The 27,351-nt window shown below is 34.8% G+C and overlaps 2 protein-coding genes across 6 annotated transcripts in view; one reads left to right on the top strand and one right to left on the bottom strand.

Annotated features, from left to right (window-relative positions):
• LOC136030327 (zinc finger MYM-type protein 1-like) overlaps nt 1–5,436 on the top strand; it is a 93,640-nt gene extending 88,204 nt beyond the window's left edge. Inside the window, exon 4 of the transcript XR_010618248.1 lies at nt 5,334–5,436. The gene's annotated coding sequence lies outside the window, so the exon portion shown is untranslated. The remainder of the gene's footprint in view (nt 1–5,333) is intronic.
• Nucleotides 5,437–9,294: 3,858 nt separating this feature from the next.
• The window catches only part of LOC136030325 (leucine-rich repeat transmembrane neuronal protein 3-like), a 29,724-nt gene continuing 11,667 nt past the window's right edge, over nt 9,295–27,351 (bottom strand). For 3 of the 5 annotated variants that reach the window (XM_065709231.1, XM_065709232.1, XM_065709230.1), the window contains exons 2-3: nt 25,695–25,794; nt 9,295–10,978 (exon numbers count right to left, since the gene is read on the bottom strand). In XM_065709231.1, the coding sequence (XP_065565303.1) occupies nt 9,334–10,978; nt 25,695–25,699 (1,650 nt within the window). In that variant the 5' untranslated portion in view covers nt 25,700–25,794 and the 3' untranslated portion in view covers nt 9,295–9,333. Of the gene's footprint in view, nt 10,979–22,357; nt 22,493–25,694; nt 25,795–27,351 lie in introns of those variants that run through there. The other 2 variants (XM_065709229.1, XM_065709228.1) reach the window with 2 other exon arrangements.

The following is a 27,351-nucleotide window of genomic DNA, read 5'->3' as shown; positions in this document are numbered from 1 at the left end:
GAACCTTTTCATTTTAGTTCCATAATTAATCGCTTCGGTTTATTATTCCTTAAGGCTGTCTTGAGGTGGGGAATCTTACTAGGACTAGTACATCTGGCTCTAGGTCCTGGCTCTAAACTGGGATCTCAGTACTTACGTGTTATAGTGACCACATCCAAGAAGTGAAGTTACGGTAATCCTAATGATACAATACCAAAATATGACGGAAATATAATGCTTTAGTAACAAACTTAGGGAAACTACAACAGAGAATTATGGAAAGCAGCTCGCCCAGAACGCATTATATTAAATACCTAACCAACTCTATATATAAATATATAATTAAAATTTACCTGCCTAGTTGTTTATCTCACTGAGACTAAGCTAATTATCTTAAAATGCGCACAAAGAAACAGGTTTTATCAAACAGTTCGTGGTAACGAACTGTAGTAAGGAGCGACCCGGCTCAATAGTAACCAAAACTCTAAAAAATTGAATTTTGATATCAATAGCTACATCAAAAGAATTGCATTTTAATGCTGATTTTAAATATATAAGTTTCATCAAGTTTAGTCTTACCCATCAAAAGTTACGAGCCTGAGAAAATTTGCCCTATTTAGGAAAATAGGGGGAAACACCCCCTAAAAGTCATAGGATCCTAGCGAAAATGACACCATCAGATTCAGCGTATCAGAGAACCCTACTGTACCAGTTTCAAGCTCCTATCTACAAAAATGTGGAATTTTGTATTTTTTGCCAGAAGACAAATCACGGGTGCGTGTTTATTTGTTTGTTTGTTTTTTTTTTCTTTTCCCCAGGGGTCATCGTATCGACCAAGTGGTCCTAGAATGTCGCAAGAGGGCTCATTCTAACGGAAATGAAAAGTTCTAGTGCCCTTTTTAAGTGACCAAAAAATTGGAGGGTATCTAGGCCCCCTCCCACGCTCATTTTTTCCCCAAAGTCAACGGATCAAAATTTTGAGATAGCCATTTTGTTCAGCATAGTCAAAAACCATAATAACTATGTCTTTGGGGATGACTTACTCCCCCACAATCCCTGGGGGAGGGCCTGCATGTTACAAACTTTGACCAGTGTTTACATATAGTAATGGTTATTGGGAAGTGTACAGACGTTTTCAGGGGGATTTTATTTTGTTCGGGGGTGGGGCTGAGGAGAGGGGGCTATGTTTGAGGATCTTTCCTTGGAGGAATCTGTCATGGGGGAAGAAAAATTCAATGAAAAGGGCGCAGGATTCTCTAGGATTACTATAAGAAAACAATGAAAAATAAACATGAAAACGTTTTTTCAAATGAAAGGAAGAAGTAGCATTGAAACTTAAAACGAACAGAGATTATTACGCATATGAGGGGTTCTAAAAATACTTTAGCATAAAGAGCGAGGTATTTAGGAGGAGATAAATACCTCGCTCTTTATGCTAAAGTATTTTTAGTAATTTCAACTATTTATTCTACGACCTTTCTGATTCAGGGGTCATTCTTAAAGAATTTGGACAAAACTTACGATTTAGTGTAAAGAACGAGGTATTAACGAGGGTACAAACCCCCTCATATACATAATAATAATTAAAGAATATAAAAGTTTGTTACGTAAGTTAATTCTAAAGTTACGTATATTTTTTGTTAATTAAAATAAATTCGTTAAAATTAAAATTAATAGTTGCCTTTTTATGTAACCGAAAAATTGCATGGCAACTAGGCCTCCTTCCCCATCCCATATTTCTCAAAATCGTATGATCAAAACTAAGAGAAAGCCATTTAGCCAAAAAAGGAATTAATATGCAAATTTCATTTGAATAGTTTAAGTATGGACAGTCAAAATCAAACATGCATTAATTCAAAAACGTTCAGAAATTACATAAAAAAAAACTAGTTTTTTTTAACTGAAAGTAAGGAGCGACATTAAAACTTAAAACGAACAGAAATTACTCCGTATATGAAATGGATTGTTCCCTCCGCAATCCCTCGCTCTTTACGCTAAAGTTTGACTCTTTGCCACAATTCTGCTTTTTAAAACAATTAAAAGCTTTAGCGTAAAGAGCGAGGGATTGCGGAGGGAACAATCCATTTCATATACGGAGTAATTTCTGTTCGTTTTAAGTTTTAATGTCGCTCCTTACTTTCAGTTAAAAAAAACTAGTTTTTTTTTATGTAATTCAGATAAAGAACAAGAGTTTGGCCGCATTACACGTCAGATTATCTGATTTGATCCAGACAAAAAAGAATTCGGAGGAAAAGGACCAGAGGAGCTGAATACACCTCTGGGTCCGTCCCAGCTCTTGTTAGTTTTCTTGATTTATTACATACGCTTAATTAAGGCCTTATCATGGATTTCCACCGACGTTAAAGTAATTCAGGGTTTGGTAGTTTCACACCAACAACAATCAGCCGGTAGGTACATAAGAACTTATTTCGGGGGCTTGGGTCGGCACAAAAGTATAAGGAATTTAAATGAAAAGCATGGGAACTGATCTGGAGACAATCTATGTTTCATAGAGGGGTATAGGCATCATGCCTATGTGTTTGCATATTGGACATTGTACACTTGTCATCACTTCAAACAGAAAATCAAGCACTAATCAATGATCTTGAAGAAAGAGCTGGGGTTTGGTTGTATCACACCTTGTTGCAGCGAAATATAAAAAAAGATTTACTTCAGTTTCATTAATTAAAACCTTTCAAATGTGCTTGTTTTTATTATTCATCTGAAAATGTTGGATCTGTAGATAAAATTTATTTAAGAAGTGCGAACAATCTTCTTTTCGAAATAAAATGGCCATTATTCATGTTACATGAGTACAATAATGTTTTCCTCTAAACTATTAAAATTGAAAACCTGGTCTCTAGAAGAAGATTCCTGACAAAAATATCTGATTATCCATTTCCTTATAACTAAATTCAAAAAAGAAGTCTTTCTAAGAAAATTATGAAGCCATATTCAAACCAAAGGCAAACAGAAATAAAGGCATATAAATAACTCAAATGTAAAACTAATACAAACTACTATCAATGAAACCAAAGCGAACAGAAATTAAAATAAGTAACCACGTTAAACCTAAACGGAATATAAATTACTAGAAAAAGAAGCATGCCTACAATTTCCTAAATCTTCTAAGGGTTATATCCTCATCTGCCTCTTACTGAAAACAAAATACATCTTACACATTTGTGTTTTATGTTTTAAACATCTGAAATTGAAAATTACTGTAATTTACAATAATGTTATTACATATAAAATAATCACTTTAAGCTTTATTGTTGGCTAATGTTGAGCATATGTGTGAAGTTTTTATTCAGTTTTTCTGTTGAAGAAAAAAGGTGTTGGATTGTACTTTAAATTTTGGATCTATTCGGATAATCAGCCAAAGCTTTCGAACAACACTAGCTGTATGCAATAAATGTGTAATAATAGTTTTTACAGGTGGTTTTTGATTGATGAAGAGAAGCGTTATTTTTCAAATGAGTTGAAAATCTCTGCAATTTTTGGTCTTTTACAGTCACTGAAACCATCGGGGCCATTCCTCTCGACAACCCTGGATATACGTGCATCTTAACCCCCTACTTTTATTGAAATAATCATTTTAAGTTTCCTCTTGTTGTAATTGTTTAAAATAATACATGTCAACATAATTTTTGGGTCCACTCGCACTTGACTTGACCTGTATAAAACTCCTTGTGAGTTTGAATATAATACTCCAAAATATTCCACAAATATTGTAGATGCTTTATTTCGATAACCTAGTACCACATAGCATCTTTGGATGAGTTCTATCTTGACACCCTCCATCGGAAAATTTCCCCAGGAAAATTCCACTTGTTAAATTGAGCAGCCAAAGAGAAAGTTAAACAAACAAAAAGAATGTCAGAAATAAGAGACATTGGAAATTTCCACATATATTCCAAAAATACAACTAGAACTTATGATGGAAAATGTTTATAGCATTTATTCTTATATTTTCATATAAAAACACAAAAGACAAATTAAACGGAATTTTAGTAAACAGATAAATGCTAGAAAAATTTTACACAACATATTTTACCTATATTTTGGAATATAAATAGAATAATCCAAAATCCCTTCTATTCTTCGTTCTTTTTATTTGTCTTACTTTTTCTTTTGGCTGCTCAAATTGAAAATGAGAGGAATTGTTTGCGGGGGAAAGAATTTTTCAGAGTGAATTGTTAATAGGATGATTTACTGAGTATTTTATTTTTGTGTGTGTGGGGGGGGGCGTAATTTTAGACACAAGCCCCTAACAAAAAATTTGAATTATCTCCCCCTCACACCCCCACAAACTGCCTGAAATTTAGGACTGCATCCCAAAATTGCTCTTGGAAGTAGTAATACCTCAACGAGTCAAACTGAAACTATAGCCACTGCTGTTTTCGTCCTTAGTGGCTTAAGATCACACAGAAGGTTTATTGGCAATTCCCCCAGTGCTACCATCTAGCTAAATGAAATCATAGATAGCAATATTTTTGCTTTAGTTACCGATGGTGACATGTTTTCTTTGCCAACAACCCAGGTTTTGCCTCTAAGAAGTTTTTCCATTTATTTTATGAAATATTTATCTGGTGTAGGAATTGAATATGAAACCCGAGACTTTCTATGGTAAAAAACAACACAATTAATGTGGGATTTTGAGAGTGAATTTATGATCATTCATGCCTCCGCTAATCCAGATCTTCTCCAGTCAACCTTTGAAGGGCCTAAGTCCCCACTCCAAGGGCCCCCAGTGTCAATAAATTTCGTTCTGGCGAGTTTTTGACCCCTGTCAATAAATTAGTATGAAATTTTTAGAGGGAACTTATGGTTATCAATGTCCTCATCCTGGGCAAAAACATCCCCTTACTTTTATGCACCTCGCCACCAAATTAACCCCCCATCTTTTGTTTTGAACATGAGGATTTCTTAACTTTTTTCAAGTCTTAAAGTGACATTTCATATACTTACAACAAACAAATTGGTTGATATTCTTAGAATATGAAATGATAGTAAAATCATGTCTGGTATTATCAAAGCCTTATCAAGCGTTTCAAGAATACATTGATCCTTAAGAGTGTTATAAAAAATTTCCGGGTAGTGAAATTGTTAGCGCAATGTATGTGCATTTGACGGATATTATTGTGTAATCTTTGATTAGCATGGTTGTTTGGATTTTTTTCTATGCGGCTGCCCCTATGGTGCTCTGTGCTGGATCATCGACAGTAGTTAGTTATTATTTGTTTTTGATTGTTATTAATCGTGCACTGGAAAGATAAACACTTACATCTTATTTAAAAAAGTGAAGATAAAAAATGTCAAGAAAGTGTGTGTACATGATAGAGTCATTGTAGGATTGAATGCTGACAAAGACAAACATTTGAACTAGGAAACAAGTACTATCAGTGACACTATTGGAAAATATGACGCTGTTGGTATACGTGCATTGTCAGACAGTAAGTGATTAAATTTCTTTGGAGTCCCAAAATATTCAACTCTGATGATTGTGGATATGCGAATGTAACCCTTCCAGAGTTGATAACACTCAAAGAGTGTTATCAGAAAGATACCCTTATCTCAAGATAAACCTTATCTTGTCTACATGACAAAACTGTTGCCTGTGCAAAAATAACGTGGTAATAGACAGTGAATTGAGAGGGAAATTAAAAAGGAACGGAGGGCAGCCACTCCCCCTCTTCTTGCCCATTTGGATGCTCCCCTTTACACTGATAAGAATCATAAAAGGCTATTGTGCCCAAATGGTAACAAGGTGTAATAACTATGCCTCTGGGAATTCCATGCCCCCCTGATCCTCGGGGGGAAATTATAAGCTATTCATCCAGGTCTTGTCAGGGGCAAACATAGCCTGAATTGACTTGGTGACTACTAGGACACTATGTCAGTACTATTCCCCCACCCTAACATCAATAATAAAGACATAGACCAAAAATAAAAGTAGGAACCAAGATGGATTATACAACAAGTTCCGAAACCCATTTAATTTTCATCTGAAGGCTCAATGAGGCTTAGAAAATTAGGCAATTGAAACGTACTCTCTTTATAAATCTTACTCACCCCCCCCCTCTAAAACACCCCTGAAATCTCCCCAAAGATATCTGATCAAAAGTTTGGGATAACCATCTTATTCAAGATAATGGAAAAGTCAACTATCTATATTTCCATGCACGAAAACACCCTCACGGTCCCTGGGCAATCGTTGTACATAATATAATTTGCTCAATTCTTATATTTAGGGCTGGTTATTGAGAAAAGGAGGCATGTTTGAATAACTTGATCCTGAGTCTCCAAAAAGGCTAAGGGTATAAAGGTAAAGCCTTTAGAAAATGTTGAAAGGGATGTCTATCAAAATCAAAACACACTAAATACAAGAGGTCTGTCAAAAGAGTACAATAGCAATACCGTATCTAGATGGAACCTTAAGCGTATTAAGATGGAACCTTAAATTCGTGTTGAGAGGGAAGTTAAAAAGGAACAGAAAGAATCCACTTCCCCTCTTCTCGTACTTTAAGATGCGCTTCTTCACACTGAAAAGGATCATAAGAAAACCATTGAAATCGAAATGGTAATAAGGTCTAATAGCTCTACCTCTGGGGAAGTCATGCCCCACGGTCCTAGGAGAAGAATTATAAGCCATCCATGCAGGGTTTATCAGTGTGAAACATAACCTGAATCAATTCAATTCGGACTCACTTGATAGTCGTAGATATGGCTTAACATATAGATTTGGACTAAATTGTTTGAATTCCCCAACTCATTGTTGTCTACTACCCAACCTTGAGAGCCCCCCAACTGAAGGACCAGTTACTAGACTGACAAATAAAAAAGAATTTTCCACAGTTACTGACTTGCTCAGCCTTTAGTACTAAAAGTACTAATCATTAGTCCCATATTTTACCCGTCATTTTAATAATATTGACACAACTAATATTTAATGTTTTATTAATATAATGTTTGTTTAAATTTTCCTGTGAGTGTTTTTGAAGGTAGTAGTACTACCTTCAAAGGTAGAAGGTAGATTAGTACTTTAGTACTAATCATTTGTCCCATATTTTACCCGTCATTTTAATAATACTGACACAACTAATATTTAATGTTTGATTAATATAATGTTTGTTTAAATTTTCCTGTGAGTGTTTTTGAAGGTATAAATTATTTTTGTCATGACATGCTAATGCTAGCTCCGGCTATTGTAGTCAATAAATATATTCTATTCTATATCATCCCCCCTTCCAGGAACACCAAACATATCAAACAATTTTCCACTTACTTCTCCCATTGTTAGCCTGAACAAGAACATACATTAGTTGCATCTTGCATGGGGGTCCTAGTAGGTCCAGCAGATTTACTGCCATAGGATACAGGTATTGAGTGGACTATGGAGAGACCGCCAATTTCTTCATGTATAGGGGCCATCTCCAGACTTTGCAGAGTGGTTGCTGTCGCATCGCATGCCTTTACCTCTTTGGGGAATGGGGACATTGGTGAGGGCTCTGAGCCTTAAAAGTTATTTAGCTGTAGTTGTCAATAGTTTGTAGCATGTTGGCCTGATAAGATTTTGGTCAGGTTCAAGCCAAAAGTGCTTTATAGCGGGAACATATGCGAGGAATCCACACTTTGCCGTGGCGTGTTGCTTAAAAATGACACTATAAAGATTTGTTCAAACGAACTTGGTTTGATAATCTACAACTTACATTTGATTCGACCAACCATGCAAAAAATACGATTACATAACCACACTTTTCTGCAAGAATTTATTTTTTTTAGTTTTGCAGATGGTAATTTTTATTTATGCTGAATTTCATTGTTTAATGTCCATCACGACTGTATCGCTTTTTCTAGGGGGGGGGGGAGTTACCTCCTCTTTATACTATGCTATACAAATTTTCTAATTTTATTAGTTTTTGATGAGCAAATTAAAACTAATCAGTTTTACATATTTAGAGATAGTATAAATACCAAGTTTGGCAGATCAAAGGTTCAATTTAGAGCTTCATTTTCTACTTTAAAGGGTTACTCTTTGCTTACAATTTGTTATGATAAGCTCTTTGATCAAAGGTTCTCTTAAATTTGAAGGAAACTTTCACTTTCCACTCTTCAAACTCGCTTTTAAATCCAATTTTAATATTCACATAACAAGGTTCAATGAATGATAATCATTCTTAAAAAGTGCAACCCTTAAATTACTTCTAAGGTGGGAGGGGTTTGAAGCATTAAAAATGAAATTCAGAGTCATGCTTTCTTGATTTCAAGAGGAATCTTTCAACAGGTTTGTTTCCCCGGCCCCTTTGCCTCTTCTTAGAAGGTAATATAATATTTTATGGTAGACTTATGATTTGTCTGCAATAAGATGGGAGTTCCCCTGGTTCAGGTGTAACACTGCAGAATATCTCAGGCTTGATCCAAAAATATTTAAACATTACAAGCCTAATCCAAAAATATTCATCTAATTGAAGGAGAATATAGGAAACCATTCATCCCCTTTTTTTTCTCCTCTTGCTTTTTCCTTGATCTCCTTTTCATTCTTTAAGCTATTAAATATTTCTATTTGAAATAGGTGTGCTATTTCAAATCTCCAGAAGAAGAGAGTTTGGATTTCGAAGTTTTTCATTCGAATTTGAAGTTTTTAAATTATGTGCTACTTATATTACACAAAATCGGTTTACAATTTTACTCATGGGTTACTTTTCAAAACCATAGTTACGTCAATTAACAGTTTTATTATTATTAATTACTGTTCGAAAGGAAATATATTTTTCAATCTTATTTTACATTGTTCCTTGTTCTCATATTGGGTCAATTTTGTCTTCAGTTCTTATATATTATAAAGACCAGAAAAAATTAAAAAATAGTTAGCTACTATAAAAAGGCAAAATTTAATTGGAAATGAAAATACTCGCGAGCAAAAAACGAAAATTAAAATGATTGGTATCAGAACATAGATGAGTAGGATAGAAATTTTTCTCATTATATCGTGGTTTTGAAATGGATTAAGTATCTTCATATAACGAGGATATTTTTCATCTTTTCTTAATCCTTAGTGTCTAGTTGTAAAGCATTGTACACAACTTTATTTTTACATATTTAAGAAATAGGTACATACAGGGATAAATACAGGGAGAGTTCAAAACACCAATGCTTCTCAAACCTCCATATTTTATAATTTTCCCTAGCATTCCTTATATTTTCCGAATAACTTAAAGATTTTAATGTTTCTCCGAATTTTCAGATCCCTCTTCTAAATGAACCTTGTATTAGCAAAGTTTCAAAAGTTAAATTTGATTTTTGAAGAAGAAATCAAACTAAAATATTTATTCTCAAATAGATGGAAAAAATTTAATTTTTTACTAGTTTTTTTAGTTCTTCGTTTTGGCATGACTTCATAGGCACACCATAGTTATCCTTTCTCTTAGTCTTTGAAAAATACAGCACAAGTCCGATTATAATAAGAATAAGAACTATTCCAAGAATAATCCCAATGATGATTCCTATATCTGAATTGGGATCATGAAAAGGATCTGCAGTTGCTGAAACATATGGTTTACTTGTGTAGATACTAGATGTTTCAGGAAAATTGTGGGTATTTTCAGCTGATATGGCTATGGGATAAGTATTTGGGATGAATGCTGTTGTCGTAATTACTGGTGTCGTTTTTTCAGGACAATATTGTTGAAGTGCCTCATTTGTGGAAATGCAACTTAATGAGTCGTATCCATATAATTTTGAAATGGTTTCTCTGGATAGTTCAGTACAAAGGGTTTCATCTTTTGTGGAACAAATTCCTTCGTTGAAACTAATATCACATTTCATGAAATTTGTAAGCTTAGAAAAGTAATTAAACCAGCTGAGTGATGTGATTTGACAATGATGTAGAGTTATTTTCTGTAATGATACCATGGATTCAATTATTTCTATGTGCGTCAACACTTCTTGCGCAAGTTGTCGGCTATGACTTAGATCTAGAGTCATAACATTTTGAAATGAACTCGCTTGGATGGCTTCAGAGACTGTTACATACTGAAGAGTGACATAATAACATGATCTTAAGTATTGCAAAAAATTGACATGTGTCATCGAATAATGATGCACAGATAGTTTTTCCATATGTGAAAATTTGACGAATGAGTCACAAGCAATTTGTGAAAAGTCGATTCCATTACGCAGGCCTAATCTATGAGAATCTCCAATAAGAGATAACTGCTTCACATTTGGTGCATCAAAGTTTCTGACTATATCATCACCCATATTGTCGTCTGATATGCAAACACTGTGAAGCTTGGGAATGTATAGAGCTGCACCAAAATTATGAAGTGGATTGTTACAAACATCTAAAGTTTCAAGGCCAAGGTGATTCAAACTATCTGATAACTCAGTCATGACATTACTGCTCAGATTCAAATAAGAGAGGGATTGGGGCAGCCCAGCATTAAAGTACGCTATCTGATTAAGGCTCAAGTCAAGCCTTTTCAGATTCATCATTTCAGTAAAAGTATTCTTTGCAATAAGACTAATTTCGTTGTGGCTCAAGTTAATCTCTTCTATATCAGCTAGAAACTGAAACATTGTCCCAAAAAGAGAGGATATTTTGTTAAAAGACAAATCCAACTTCCTCAGGTTTGGAGTATGCCGAAAAATAGACGGACATAAAGTTGTTATACCTGTGTCATTTAGGATGAGCACCAACAATGAACGAGACGTTATAAATGAGGGACTGTTCTTAAACTGCTGGTACCCTAAAGCACCTAGGTTCGTTTTTCTAAGTACAAGCATCAATACTTCTGAAGACAGGGATTCTGGAAAGCCACCAATACAGTTGGCCTCTGATTTATGTGCTCCTGAAAACTCACAATCCATATTTTTTTTATTGAGAGGTAAAACATCTATGTCAGAATCCACAGAGCATGTGTCAAGATCACTTTTTGTTGCGGGATTACCAATAACATCAGTAGCTACGAACAGAAGAAGTAGCATACGCATTGTTCTGAAAAATAAAAATTAGAATCAATTGGAAGTCATTTTAGAGGTGTTTCAATGAACTTTGCGATTATAAATGATCGAAAAAGTGGAATATTGCTGTCAAATACCAAAATTTTGTTGGAACGCTTTATGTTATTATATTTTCAGTGTATATTTTGTAGCGTAAATTAAGGGGAAATTATGGCGTCAATTCAAAGCTTCAGACTCAGTTTTTCACGGCTTGGATTCAACATGTACCATTTTTCAGCAGTTAACTTGCTTATAATATTTACATGTTATGTTATTTTATGTATTATGGTATGTTACATAATATATTATGTAACAATTTTTACACATTATGTAAAAATACAATGTTCTTAATGTAAACAATGCTTTAATAGAGTGATTACGAGTAAAAATTTTACTTTTAATTAAAACGAGCATCACTGGGCTCCTCCACTTTTATTTAGTATATCTCATTTGTTTTTACGGTACTCTCGTACAATCCATGATACACTCGAGAAGTAAAGCTAGTTTAATCCTAGCGAAATATACCAAAATATGATGAAACCATAATATTTTAGTAGCAAAATTATGGGACCTACAACATAGAATCATTTAAAACAGGCTACCCAGAACAGTTCGTGGTAAGGAGTGACCCGGCTCAGAAGTAAACAAAACTCTAAAAAACAGAATTTTGACACCAATCAAAATAACATCAAACAAATCGCATTTAATGTTGATTTTAAACATATAGGTTTCACCAAGTTTAGTCGTACCCATCAAAAGTTACGAGCCTGAGAAAATTTACCTCGTTTTTGAAAATGGGGAGAAACACCCCTTAAAAGTGATAGAATCTTAACGAAAATCACACCATCAGATTCAGCGTATTGGAGAATCCTACAGTAGAAGTTCAAAGCTCCTATCTACAAAAATGTTGAATTTTTTACTTTTTGCCATAAGACAGATCACGGATGCGTGTTTATTTGTTTTATTTTTGTCTTACGTTTTTTGATTTTGTTGTTTCTTTGCCAGGGATGATCGTGTCAACCCAGTGTCCTAGAATGTTGCGAGAGGGCTCATTCTAACGGAAATTAAAAGTTCTAGAGCACTTTTAAGCGACCCCAAAAAATCAGAGGGCCCCTAGTCCCCCTCCTACGCTCACTTTTTCCAAAGACACCGGATCAAAATTCTGAGATTGCCATTATATTCAGAATAGTCAGACAAACCTAAAAACTATGGCTTTGGGGACGATTTACTCCCCCACAGTCCCCGTGGGAGGGGCTGCAAGTTACAAACTTTGACCAGTGTTTACACATAAAAATGGTTATTGGAAAGGGTACAGGCACTTTCAGGGGGATTTTTTGTAGGGGGGAGGGGTTGAGGGAAGGGGGTTATGTAGGGGGAACCTACCATGGAGGAATTTTTCATGGGGGAAGAGAATTTCCATGAAGAGGGTGCAGGGCTTTTTAGCATTTTTTGAAAGAGCAGTGAAAAAATAAATATGAAAAAGTTTCTTCAACTGAAAGTAAGGAGCAGCATTAAAACTTATAAAACAAACTTGAAACTAAATTATTATCGCATATGAGGTGTTCGCCTCCTCCTAATAACTCACTCTGTACGCTAAAGCAATTATATAATAATTTATTTTTGACCCGCTACAAAAAATCAAAGCGGAGTATCAATAAAAGAACCAAAACAAACACTACACAAAACAGAAAAAACAAGAAACTAAAGCAAACGAGTAAGGCCTCCGTGCTCGGGCAGATACTTATAAGTAGACAGGGGTATTTTGCCAGCAAGCTCTGTGAGCTTCGACCCAATATCCGGGAAACCTTAAATAGATATGAGGCTCCTATTCCTATACCATGGAGGCAGATACAATAGAAAACGGGAAAACTGGAAATAATAAGAACAAATTGAACTGATATCTTTCTTATGAAAAATAGGGTAAATACCAGAAAGAAACAAAACCGAATGATCTGTAAAAACCAAGTATAATTTAGAAAGAGACTTTCTATTGTATCTACCTCGGTTAGCAACAATTTTAGAGTAACTTAATTGGATTTTCTTCTTGCAATCAGCAACAGTAAGAGTCCGTAAGGATTTTAGAGTTTTACTAACGTGAATTCCCAGCCACCGAAATGAAGAAACCGACGGGATGGAAAAAGGTCCACAGATTAGAGGAGTAGTGATATTACTATTAAATGAAAGATATTCACGCTTTGAAAGATTAAGAGAAAGTCCAATCGCATGAAGTTTAGATGCTACTGTTGAAGCAGACAAAGAGAGCCCTTTTTAGTCCTACTGATCAAAAGAATATCATCCGCATAGGCAAGATAAGAAATATTTACAGAATTAAGGATGCAAGTAGGTGGGATAGAGGAAAGGACAGATGATATACAAAGTTTGAAAATAGAGGGGGAGAGGACAGCACCTTGCCGGACCCCACGTCGTACTGGAATTTTACTATCTGAAACCCTCATATCCGTTTTAATCCGCAAAAAGGAAGTTGAATACCAATGTCTAAGAAGATAAATTACCGATATGTTGATACCGTAACTAAAAAGGAAAAAGATAGCCTGGGAAAGCGTAACAGTGTCAAAGGCTTTGGAGAGATCCAAAGCACATAAATGTAACTCGAATCCCTTTTTAGTAGCTTCAGTAAGAACATTAGCCAAAATTCGATGAGCCTGCTGGCAACCTACCCCAGCTGAAAACCCAATCTGATTTTCACCAAAATATGCCGAAGAATTAACTGATGGGAGGAGGAGATACTCAAAAATTTTGCTTATATTTCAGGAAACCGTTATTGGCCTGTAAGATGCACACTCAGTCGGAATCTTTCCTCTTTTCAGGATCGAAGTAACTGTTCCACACACAAAAATTTCAGGCACAACCGAGGTGCATAAGCACATTCGAAACAGAAGTTGTAAATGTTGGACTAGAGCTGGACAATCAACATTTAGGTGTTTGGCACTTATACCATCACAATCAATAGAGCTAGACTTAAGCTTCTTTATAGCTTGTGCCAACGAAACTAAATTAACTGGGAGGATCTGGTTCTGATGGAGTGATATGGGAAGCGCAGAAATAAGAAACCTCATAAAAGTAGTATGAACAAAATGGTTTATAGTGCTGAAATTCTGGTCGTAATATTTGCACCAAGCATCAGGACTAATTGGGCTACTTGTTGACGAAGAGTCATCGATTTTATTTGAATTTACCACATTTTTCCAATCTAAATGACTTGACGGGAAATTGCAAATTTTAGATTTTGCAGACCGTAATACTTTTTATATTCTAATTTAGTTTTCTGTTTAAGCTGAAATACTACACCGCTACTTGGTCGTTCGCAAGAAACCCAAATACGTAGCCAAAATTTGGCTTTATTTTTCACTGATTTTAGACCTGGATCCCATGAGCCACCCTCTCAGCTTCCTTCATGCATGATATAATATCAAAATAATATTTATTCAGAAAATTCTTATCATTTACAAATTTAGATCCAACCTGAAGTAGCTGAAAAGGAACTTTTATCCTAGACAAAAAAGCTGTAAGGGTAGAAATATAAAGAGCCCAATTAGCCTTATTCCAATTTCGTCTGATAAACCATCTACGATTCCCACATCCAGTAGAATCTTGCGACTCAGAAATGCCAAGTATGAAGGAAATTGGTAGGTGGTCTATATCGCTTCCTATTTCATGTACAGAAACTGTCGAAACAGATAAATTAGGAGAGCAAAGAACATGATCAATATTAGTAAGGCTCCCAGAATTGTGGATGTAAGAAAACAGACAATTCTTATCCACTAGCTTAAACTCAGATAAAGACTCAAAAACCATATCAGACCGAATATTTGAATTCAGTAAATCAGCATTAAAATCCCCGGCGACAACAAATTGATAACCGAGAGATGATGCGGATTCTGTCACTTTTTTCAAAACACTACAGGTCTTGGCAAACTTATTTAGTGATTGAACCGACTTACGATCACAAGGAAAGTACACATTAATAAGTATTAAATCGGCAATTCGCACGGCCAAGAGGTTTTCGTCACTATTGAACAGCACAGGCGTCGTGGATGAAAAGGAGCTACGTCTCAGTATAAAGGCGAGGCCTCCGGAAGGTCTACCAAACGTAGATCTTGCAGCACTCACAGAAGTAATATGGTTTGCACTCCGTTTCAACAAGTTGGTATTATCTGAAGATAAGAAATGCTCTTGGAGACAAACGATGTCATAGTTGCTTGAAAGTTCGTCAATGATGTGCTCTTTTTGACGTGTTCCATTTATATTGTACGAAATAACCGAGAATTTTTGCGACATCATTTTTTCACAGCGGTCGCAATACGAGACTTGAGCACTGGACATAATAGACTATATGAAGTGTGAGAATCGCCGCAGTTTGCACATTTAGGTCTATTTGTACAGGGCGCATCTTTCTAAAAAATGTGATTTTTGGCGCAGCCCGCACATTTTTCCACCTGACTGGTACAATCTTTGATAAAGTGATCAGGAGACCTGCACTTAAAGCAACATCGCGATACACTTACGAAATCATAAATTCTGAAAATCTCGTAACCTATTTTTACTCCATTCTTCATAGCGTCGCGTTTTGCAAACGAATCTGAAAAGTGTAGCTTGATAGTTTGGGACAAACCGATTCAGTTTGCGTCAACGATTCCTGAGTGCATTTTAAATTCGGAAGCATTAAATGACAGCGGGATTCCTTTTATTATTCCAAGGTAACGTTTCTGCAGAATCTTCGTGCCAATACCCGAGACTACAGACTTCACAGACTCACAGAAATCAGAGGCTACCGATTTTTCAATGTTCACGAACAGTTTATCTCCCACCGGCCGAATACTAGCAACCGAATCATGACCACTTAATTGAGCGATAAAGTCTTTGCGGCTTGTCGGATCTCTAATAGATGGTGGCAATTTAGAGACAACAATAGTAGAGTGGTTATCGGCAGGTTTCGAGGCACTGGCTCCAGGCTGTGGTAATGGCGGGAAATGGTTAGAAAACCATTATTTGTGTATAATTTCAATTATTTATTCTATGGCCTTTGTGATTCAGGGGTTATTCTTAAGGAATTGGGACAAAATTTAAGCTTTAGTATAAAGAGCGAGGTATTGACGAGGGAGCGAACCCCCTCATATACGTAATAAAAAAGTACAAATTTAGAAGTTCGTTACGTAAGTTAATTCATAAGTTACGTATATTTTTACTAATAAATACGTTCGTAAAATTCAAAGTTCGAATTGCCCTTTTAAGTAACCGAAAAATTGGAGGGTAACTAGGGCTACTCCCTTGCTCTTTTTTTCTCAAAATCGTTCGATCAAAACTATGAGAAAGCCATTTAGCCAAAACAAATAAATTAATATGCAAGTTTTGTTTTAATTATACATGTGCGGAGAGCCAAAATCAGAACATGCATTAATTAAAAAACATTCAGAAATTAAATTTAAAAAAATAAGTTTTTCTAACTGAAAGTAAGGAGCGATAATAACTTAAAACGATAAGAAATTACTCCCTATATGAAAGGGGCTGTTCCCTCCTCAACACCGCACTCTTTACGCTAAAGTTTGTTACTGTTTTAAAAAGTAGAGTTCAGAGAAAGAGTCAAACTTTAGCGTAAAGAGTGGGGCGTTGAAGAGGGAACAGCCCCTTTCATATACGGAGTAATTTCTGTTCGTTTTAGGTTTTAATGTCGCTCCTTACTTTCAGTTAGAAAAAATAGCTGTTTTTTTTTAATTTAATCGTATTAAAGATCTAACCTAACATAACCTAACCAAAATCCTATTAAAGATCTAACCTAACGTAACCTAACCAAAATAAATACCAACTGTATATATTAAACATTTAATTAAAATACAGCTACGACGTAGTTGATTTTCAGTAAACCTAGTGTAATTGTCTGTAATTGTCTTCGAATACAGAATGGTAAAATGGTTTTTTGTTGATTCAACTGAGCAAATATTTTCGAGTGAGCTCTGGATTGTACGGGAGTACCGTTTTTACTAACTTTTTCTTCTTTTTTCATTCCATCTAATCACTTTATCACTCAGTTTTTTTCTTTTAAAATTACTATACTTAAAATTTTAATCTATCATACAAAATTATCGCTTTTTGACACATTTCTTTAAAATTTTTCTTAAGAAAACCAATGCGCAGATTCCCCGTATCTCTTATTATTGATGAACCTGAAAAAGTCTTTTCGAAACCGTCTCTGTTTTCAGTTGTGTAACAATGAAATTTCAATCAAAATTGATCGTTAGTGTTTCCACTTCTACCGATTTTTCGGAAGATCTGCAGAATTTCTAATCTATTTCCTGACAAAAAAGAAGGTACTGAAACTACCGAAAATCTCCAGAAAAAATTAATATCTTGAAAATATTACTTTTCTGGTCATTCTTTTTTTTTTACATGGCTGCTGTCTGTGGTCTTTTAGGGATATTTTCTGGAAGAAAAGAACGCAGTCACATCACAGGCAGCAGAGACAGCATGATTTGAATTTGTTTGCACATGTACGAACATTGGCAACTATGCATTTTCACAAGTGGCTGCATCGGTTTTCTGTTCTTAATCCTTTAAACACCTTCAGAATTTGTAATTATTTTAATCCATACACTAGCCTTAGGTGTTTACTAGTGCCAAGAAGATGGAAACAAAAATTAGCTGATTCATTGAGTGCAAAGTGATCCAAAGTTACTAGAAATTGAAAGAAATATGAAGAAAATTAGACTTTGCCTGTAGCTTCTCTCTAGAACTGAAAGCAATAGATGGCTTGAAGAAAAAAATCTCTTTGCCTAGTCTTATGTGATTGATTTTATTTACAATCTTAGTTTGAAAATAATAAACTCAAGAGCTACATTAACTTAAGAGCTACCGTTTATCTCGGGTTTTATCTCTTTCGCGTATAGCCTTTCTTGTTCATTTCTCAGGACAAAACGCCGTTTTTCCTTTCCTTTTAAGCCCTTATTTTTCGTCGTTTTCCTACCTTGATTTTTACCATAACATTAAACATAACGACAGGTTCTTCAAGTTCTTTAATTCAATTAATTAATTCACAATACAAAAACATAATAGCAGAACGAACAACTAATGCTGAAATTCCGTTTTGCTTACCGCCAGTTTTTTAGAGTGTATTCTCACTGCTGTTCATAGATTGCTCATAAACCGTTTTTCAGCCTTTTTAAAACACGATGGGAGATGGATGGCCGAAGTAAACGCAGATAATTCTTTGTTTTAATGAATGAAGTGCAGTACATATATTTCAAAGTTTTGCTAATTTTTATATATTTTTGCAGTTATATAAATATTAAGGAACTGGGACTTTGCGCTTTCTCTTTATCATTCACGAATAACTATTTGGGGATGGCGGAAAAAAAAAGTTTATCCACTTAACTCAGGCTCAATACTAAAAGGCCTGGAGTCCAGAATTCACCCAAATTTTATTTCACCGTCCTGAACTTAGCGGGCTGTCGAGTGGAGTGTGAAAGGGTGAGAAAAATTTGAGTTTGATGAAGAAGAATGTCTTAATTAAACAGCTTTATAGTCAGAATGAAATATAACTCTGTCTAGTTTCAAAATAAAATACATTTCATTATTTTTTCAAGCTTCTAACTGCTTCTATTTGTCAACTTTGACAAAATAGATCGACGAAATCCCGATTTTCGTTCCGGATCACATTTGGCTCATATATATCTGCTCTCTGAACTTTTACCTTTCGTTCCCATTGATGTGATTTTTTTTAACGCAAAAAGACTCGTGGATAGCAGATGTCAGAAAATTGCAAAGATATTCACACAGAAACGGTTCACTGTACCTGTTGAACCGCAAAAATACTCGGAGATATATAAAAGCAAATGCAAAGGAAGAGGCATGATCAAGTTCTTGAATTCAATAAAGACATTCAAAGGGTTTATCTGCAATGGGCTAAGTGTTGTTTGTCAAATATCAATGGAAAACTTCAGATAAACACGATTAACTGTTCAGTTACTTGCAATTTTTTGTTCTAAACAGCTTTCAATTCAGAATAACGGATGCGATTTGCGAAGGCAAGTAGAAATATTTCAACACAGCCTTGGAACCGTTGTGAACCATAAATTTATAGCAAAAAACGGAAGAAATTTGACGGATCAAACAAGGCCGTTTTTGGGTGAAATTGTATTAGTGGAAAACCCAGGGTTGGAATGTGGTACTTGATTCACAAATTGCTCGAACACTTCCAAAAACATAATACAAAATAAAAAACATTCTTACTGAAAATTCTACCGAATTCTAATGCTGTAAAACAGTTTTCAACTTACCCTATCTACTTACCCTATCTACTTACCCTATCTTTTTTATAAATTTATAAATTTTATAACAGTCTTACAGACTTACAGCAAACCGTAAGCTTTGAATTATTAATATAGCACTTTCCGAAATTCACTCAGAACTCTTAAACAGGCCAAACCGTTTTTTAAGCTGTGTTCACGTCAAAATCAGTGTCAACAATGATTTTTTTTCCCAAAACCCTTGTCATGCTTAGCAATACAAAATTTCTCTGAGCAATACATTTTAATTTAATGAAGAAAAAAGATGGATAACCGTAACCAAATTGCAACGCAAACGATTTTACGCCATTTTGTACAGAAAAAAAAACTCGAAGTCTAGTCGATAGTGAAATTGCAGTTTCTTCGGTATTTTTTTGTTGTTGTTGCAGTCGAGTGTTACGTTTAAATATTTTATGCCATATTGAGGTTACTTTTGGCCTCTAATATGCTTAAAGCAATTAATTTCATTGTTAGCTTTTATAAAGATGGATTTTGTACTTTCTGGTGTTTCAAATTCTCCTTCCTTTTTTTATCACAAGTTTCGTTACTGCTAAGCTCATTTTTTCCATCAATTTGTCCTTCCTAAATCATAACCTGATCAATAAAATATATGGTTATCATAATTGAAATGATCTAGTCTTATCCTACGATTAAGGGGATTTTAAGATATCTGGACCTTTGAATTTACCTATTTCAGGACAGCATAAAGTCGTACCAATCCCAGGCACCTATTATACCACCGGTTATATCTTTCCTTTCTGAGAGAATCCCGTTGCCTTTGCTTTTATTGAATTAGCGTTTAATTAGCACTTGCTTGATGATGTTGACGATATTTGCCGTATGTTGAGGTCAGTGAGACAGCCTACTGCTTCGTCGGCTTTTTCGTTGTTCAATTAATGTCAAGGACTTTTCTTTTTGTGCTTACTATGCTAATATTTTCGGATTGTGCCTTGTTTCAGATCACACATTTCATAATTTATGTCATGTTAAAGTGGAGCATAATGACTCCCTGCGTTTTCTCTATTAACTGCCTTGCTATGTTAGTGCTTCCTGGCTGCGTGTGGATTTTCGTTTTTCAAAGTTGGAGCCGATTTTACCAAGTCAAGTGAAAATGACAGTGAAAAATGAAAAAATTAAGGTAAAATTCTAGTTAATTGACTTCTTGCTATCTCGGAAAGGGTTTAGGTTAGGAAAATGAAACTTTCAGGGATGGGTCTACAGGCTAAAGTATGTCCCGGGAAGGTATTTCAAAGTACCCACCTTCACTCCTTCTTCCTCTAGAGGGCCCTGAAATTTGCCTACATGAGAGGTCTATACCTATTGAAATTTTTACAAAATAACATTTTACCTTAATTTTCAGTTACTAGTTGCTTTTTCTCTGCCTTTAGTTCTGAAAATGCAATTCCTGTTATTTGAGTAGAATTTTGAGCCATATCACTGTTTTTTGTTTGTTTTTCTTCAAAATTTAGGAAATGTATTTGCATATCTTTAAAACCTTGTAAATTGGGTTTGAGCAAAGTTCTGAAGCAGAAAACAATTTTGTTGTACTTCATTCAAGCATAAGATCTATTTTACAAGGCTTTACTTTTATAACACACATATTTTAAAGGTCATCAAAGGTCATGACCCTCTAGAGGGAGAGGGAGTAGAGGTAGGTACTTCAAAACACCTTCCCGGGACTTAGTTTAGTCTGTAGATCCATCCCTGAAAGTTTCATTTTCCCAACCTAAACCCATTCTGAGATAGCAAGAAGTCAATTAACTAGAATTTTACCAAAATTAGCAATATAGTACCATAAAGGTAAAGGTATGCTAAGGAAAACGGATCTTTGGATGCTTGAATTATGTCGGCTGATCTTAGTTGTGACAAGATTTGTAAAGACTCTGAATTTTAGCTAAGGAGGAAACCAACCTGTTGTCAGGTGGGAAAGCCCCCACCCCCCTCTGCCCCATAGCAAATCACACTGGTGCTTTCTCCCCTTCCTTTGAGATAAAATTGGTTCGTAATTTCAAGAGCAACAAAAACACCAAATCAACTACTTATTTTGTAAGTGATATTCTATGTAGAATGTCGTATATTATGAGACGCATACTTTTTTCATTCAATCGATAAAACTGAAATAATGCAAAGTTACGTATTTATAAATAAGCAATGGATTCATATAAAGAGGCATATATTAAAAGAGACATTATTGTCGCCGGGGATCACCCAGTGTCCTTTTTAAGACAGATTGATTCAAATCCCCTATATTTTCAGAATTCCTTTATTTAAAAATGTTTTTTCTTGTCGTCCTCACTTCAGAGAACATGAGGTGTATGCAGGACAAAGGCTCTTACTAAAAAAATAAAAGCTCTTACTAAAAACACCAAATCAACTACTAATTTTGTAAGTGATATTCTATGTAGAATGTTGCATATTATGAGACGCATACTTTTTTCATTTAAACGATAAAACTGAAATAATGCAAAATTACGTTTTAATAAATAAGCAATGGTTTCATATAAAAAGGCATATATTAAAAGAGACATTATTGTCGCCGGGGATCACCCAGTGTCCTTTTGAAGACAGATTGATTCAAATCCCCTAAATGGGGAGTTCCTTTATTTAAAAATATTTGTTCTTGTCTTTCTCACTTCGGAGAATGTGAGGTGTATGCAGGACAAAAGCTCTTACTAAAAAAAAGGGGGGGTCAAAGTGATTTTCAATTGTTAAAGAGTAATTTATCGTCTTTTCAATATACTATATGAAAATAGCAAAAACAAATCACTGAAAATACTCTCAAAAGGTATTTTTCAACCTCTAAGTGCAATTTAAGGGGCACAGGTCCACCGGACTTAAGGAACCACACAAACTTATTGCTAACTAAAAAATTAGCTAGTATAGATTACATCAATTAATTCAAACATTGCGGATCAATTAATCCGCAAATAAAAACTCGAATGAACCGTATATATCTTTTTTTATTATTTAAATTTTCCTAGTCCTTAGGCGACAACTGAACCTTCAACGGCTATATTTGTTGAGAATAGAGATTCTATACCACATTTATATGGAAAAATGGAAAAATAGAATACCTTCTCGAAGTCCTCGACATTATTTGAGCAACGATAGGTAAAAACTAAATGATATCACCCACACAATTGTGGTAAAAACCACGAAGGTAGGACGAGCGGAAACAAGAGTGATATCTTCAAGAGCCATTCCATTTCTTAAGACTATACTTCAATTAATCGGATCCCCACTGCAGTCTCAAAATGAGAAATGTAGAAACACAAATTTTAAGAAACTGCCCTTCGGTCAACCGACATGGAAAGACGTTGAGCATTATTACCATCAAAACTAAATGAAACAATCTTAATCGTACTTTCAAAGGAGAATTTAGGAAGATAAAATGAGCCATGAGCTGAGTCATACTGTCCCTGTTTCCAGGGCCACATACAGGGGAGGAAGGGGGCAAGCGCCCCGGGTGACACGCCCAGGGGAAGGTAAAACAGTCTAAAATTGTAATATTTACGGCAAAATTGCAGTATTTACAGTATTGATGGCAAAGTCTATATCCCCTCCCCCTGAGAAAAAACTCAACTCCGACTCCGCCTGTTTCCTAATTTATTTTGGTTCTGGCTTGTACACTTGAATTTCATGTCAGAGAGGAATGGCATAATCTATATATTATTTTTGAATGGAGGCTGAATTAAACAGACAAAGGAAAAGTGCCAACTTACATGAAATATGTAGAGAACCTCAAGATAAAACCATGGAGTTTCTTCTCTTAAAAGGTCTAAAGGCCTTCTATCCTTCGTATGGGCCTATATGAGCTCATTTTACTAATACATGGTCATTTTCGAACACTTGCCTGACGTCAAGACATCCAAAATTATTCACCCCATCTTGAGAACACTACCCACCAGCTTCTGACCGGCTTGGTTAGGCAACAACCTTTCCTTAAAAGAGAGTGGAGAGTCTCCCACCACTCGGTACCCATTTGCGTCAAGCGGCACCTGGTCATCAGAATCATTATTAGAAAGAAGAATTCTTTATTTGACCTCGGATTGCTTCTCAATAGACCTCCTCTTGTGGTGAACTGTCTCCCCAGTTTGATCCTGGTAGTCGTTACTGGCTTTGATCCATCTACACTGGGAATGTGGGTCGCACTAGGAGGGTTTGAGTCTGGAGGTTGATTGAAATTAGTAGTAGACCCTTATACATGCCTACTGCTCTCAGGGGCACCCGGAGAAGGTTGTCGTCGAAACCCCCTAATCCTCGATTTGAAGCATCTAAATGCCAAAGTAGATTGTTAATTTTGACATTTGCACTATCTTGGAAATTTGTCCCATTTCTTGTTGGTTTTTTGTTTTCTTCGCTTGTAAAATAACGAACAAAGGCGATACAGTGGCATTTAAATACCTGGTATGCTCACTTAAATAATTACCCCTAAGTGCGTGAGAAAAGGTCTTATCATGTTCATCAGTAGAAAATATTCTTCTGTTCCATTTCCAGTCATATCCTATATATTGAGGTTTTGTATATCCCACAATAAAAGTTTTTCTCCTCAAACTGGAGAGTATTACCCTACCTACCTTATTTTCAAACTGAAATCCTCTAGTCCTCTGACCATGAGACTTCAGAATCTGGATGGGAAATATGTTTTTTGTATTTTGTGTATGTGTGCATGTGAAACCTTATTGTGTCATTATATTTCTTTTTAGTTTAAACGCTATGACATAGAGAAGGACCAAATTTGTTTAAAAATGTAATTACACTAACAGGCTTTTGTTGCTAGAAAAGTTTGGTACCGAAAGTCAATAAGCATAAAATTATTTATTATTATAGAAACAATCAATATTAAAATCAAAAGTGCAGAAATTCCTACATTAATACTGATCTTATCTATAAAAAAAAATGTAAGAGGAGAAGGCAACGCTCAATGTCATCCCTGGTAAGGCTATGGCACAAGAATTATTCACTAATAAATTCACAATCCTAATTTATTAGGATTGGAAAATGTAAGTTAAATACATTTTCTGTAAGTCAAAACACAATTGGTTGAGATAAGTTATATAGAAGTTATTTAAGTATATAAATAAGGTATCGAAAGCTATCTCAAGCCCAAAACGAATGTCAAAACAAATTTTGCTCTTCTATAAAAAAAAAAAAAAAAAAAAAAAAAAAAAATCAAAAAAATCAAAAAAATTACGAGCAACATATCTACAACATTTTCATTTTGTATTTCAAAAATAACGCAAGAGAATTTCTTTTGCTGTTAGCTTGATAAAATCATCTTGTGGTATACTATTGAACGTACACTTTTGCTATTGACCACGGAACATTGACTGTTATTATTGAAAAATGAATTATATTATGTTTGAGTAAGAAACCATGCCGAGTACTATATTACGCCATATGAATTTTTATATAAATATACAGTATTGTATGCGCCATTGAATTACTTTGTTATGTTTCCAATATTTTGTGCATCCACCTCCCGTGGTACTCTATGGTTGGTCATTGACAATATTTGATTTATTATGGGATGATACTGCTCAAAATATATTGGTTCTTGAAATATGATGGAAATTAGCAAATGCCTTCTTAAACAATACATTTTTTTCCAAAATGTTTTACTGCTTTAAATCGGATAAGCAAATATGCAATGGTGTCCCTCAAAATAAATTGTTTCATGAAATAATATGGAAATAAGCAAATGTACTATTCAGAAATGAAAATAAGAAAATGTTTTTATTTAAAAAATCAAATATTCTCGTCAAAATGTTTTGCTGCTCGAAATAGGAAGAGGAAATATGCGATTGGTTCTTGAAATAAGATGGGAATAAGTAAATGCATTATTCAAATATTAATTATTTTCATCAAGATATTCTTATGCTTGAAATAGGATGAAGGAAATGTGATGATGTTGCTCAGAATGTATTATTTCTAGAAATATGATGGAAATAGGCAAATGCACTGTTCAAAATAGAATATTTTCTTCGAAATGTTTTTGAAGTACATTCTTCAAAATGGTCTTGCTAAAATCGTATGGTTTCTTGAAATAAGGTGGAAATAGTCAAATGCATCATTCAAAATACATAATACTATTTATCAGAATGTTCTCCTAATTGAAATAAGATTAGGAAATATTCAATGGTGTCGTTCAAAATGTATTTTTTCTTCAAACAAAATTGTAATCAAGCAAATGCATTATTCAAAATATCGAATATTTTAATCAATACGTTTTGTTGATTAAAATATAATTAGGAAATATGCAAAGGTCTTGCTCAAAAGGCATAGTTTTTTTGAAATAAGATTTTCTAGTTATTGATTAAGTAACAAAATTTAATGAAAACACTTCTGAGTACAAAAAACTATAATAATATTTAATATTTTAAAATATAAATAATATTTAAGAATACTTACTTCATTAGATTCAAAAAATTTCAGTTCGCTTAAATTATATTTTCAATTACTTCTAGTGAGACTAAATCCAAGGCTGGGTGCACTATGGTACAGTCGTAGGCTATATGGAAAGAAAGTATTGTAAGTCTCAGACCCATAATGTCATAGTAGCGTAATTGTGCTAATATATATCATGACCTGTATGTAGTCGGTTTGTCTAATTAAGCTTCTCACAAACGGTTGGGCAATGTTGATACACGAGCATTCATTTTGTAAGGAATAAAGTGTTCCACTTTCTACTTTTTTTCTTTTCTATCTGGACATTTCTTGCGTTAAGCGTGATCCAAGAAACTGAGAAGGGGCCCATTCAATCAAGGTTTAGTTGTTTAATTTCTTTTTTTAAGAGCCAAAATTATTGGAGGGTAAACATCACAAATTCAGTTCCCTTTTGCATCCCCCCCCCCCAAAAAAAAAACGCAACCCTCCCCACAACTTCAGAAGAATGCTTATGCTTAGGTATTTTGGTCAGAACGGTCGAGATTTCAAATAAATGTGACTCAAGAGATGACAAGACCCGCGCTAATCCAGGGACTGGGCATTAAATTAAACAAGTTTGTCCATTGTTCACGAAAATATGTTTTACAGTGGACAATAGGTGGGCTTGTTTCAACTTTTCTTCCCAATCTACTAAAAAATTCCAGGGGCCTCAACATTTTCTTGCAAGCCACAAAGGATCCTGACAAGGGGTCAAAAAACGTATCGTCCCGTCATAAGTTTGAAAGTTAGACCCATCAGTACCTGGGTCAGGACTACTTAATACATACAAAATCATACGAGGAGCACTGGCCGAATGGGGCATAGAAATACACCAGAATGATTTCTTCTTATTGACTTAAAACTTAAATCTGACAGTCTTTGGACCACAGGGCTAAGAGTGCATAAATTTAAACTATAAAAGAAATTATTGCTGTTCCTGAGCGTTAGGTTCAGGATTCAAAAATAAAATACAAAAATAGGGTATAATATTTAACGTCATTTTTTTAGAAAACGCAATCGAACTAAAATATTCTTCTTCTTTCTATATATTATTCTTCTGATACAAATCAGAATCAAATCCAATCATATCCTCAATTTCCCCAAACATCAACATTTCCCCAAACATCAACATTTCCCCAAACTCATTCAACAAAAATTTTGAGATAGCCCTTTTGTTCAACGTAGTTGAATGATCCAAAAATTATATCTTTGAGGATGACGACCTCCCCCCAGAGCCCTCAAGGCAAGGATTGGAGGTTCTGCCCTGGGAAATTACAGAAAGGGTGATCGTATGAACTTCGGAGGGGGCTCATTGGATTGCTAGCCAAAAGTTTTAGGGTCCATTTTGAATTTCATAGTGATCAGCAGGTGGATACCCCCCCCCCACACACACACCTCGTATTTTCCCGAACTGCCTCTGATAGAAATTTTGTTGTAGAAATTTCGAAAAGAGTCCATTCGATTGAAAATTGAAAGGGCTAGTGCCCTTCTTAATAGTCAAAAGCATTTGAAGGACAACTAACCCCCTTCCCATGCCCACCATTTCCCCGATCAAATCCAATCAAAATTTTTGAGACTAGATAAAAAATTCTATCACATCAAAATCGGATCGAAATCCAATCATTATAAATCAATTTTTTTT

This window comes from Artemia franciscana, chromosome 8 (genome assembly GCF_032884065.1).
Source record: "Artemia franciscana chromosome 8, ASM3288406v1, whole genome shotgun sequence".
Classification (NCBI taxonomy): Eukaryota; Metazoa; Arthropoda; class Branchiopoda; order Anostraca; family Artemiidae; genus Artemia; species Artemia franciscana.
Note: the sequence above shows the minus strand (reverse complement) of the source record. Positions and strands in the feature narration are given on the sequence as shown.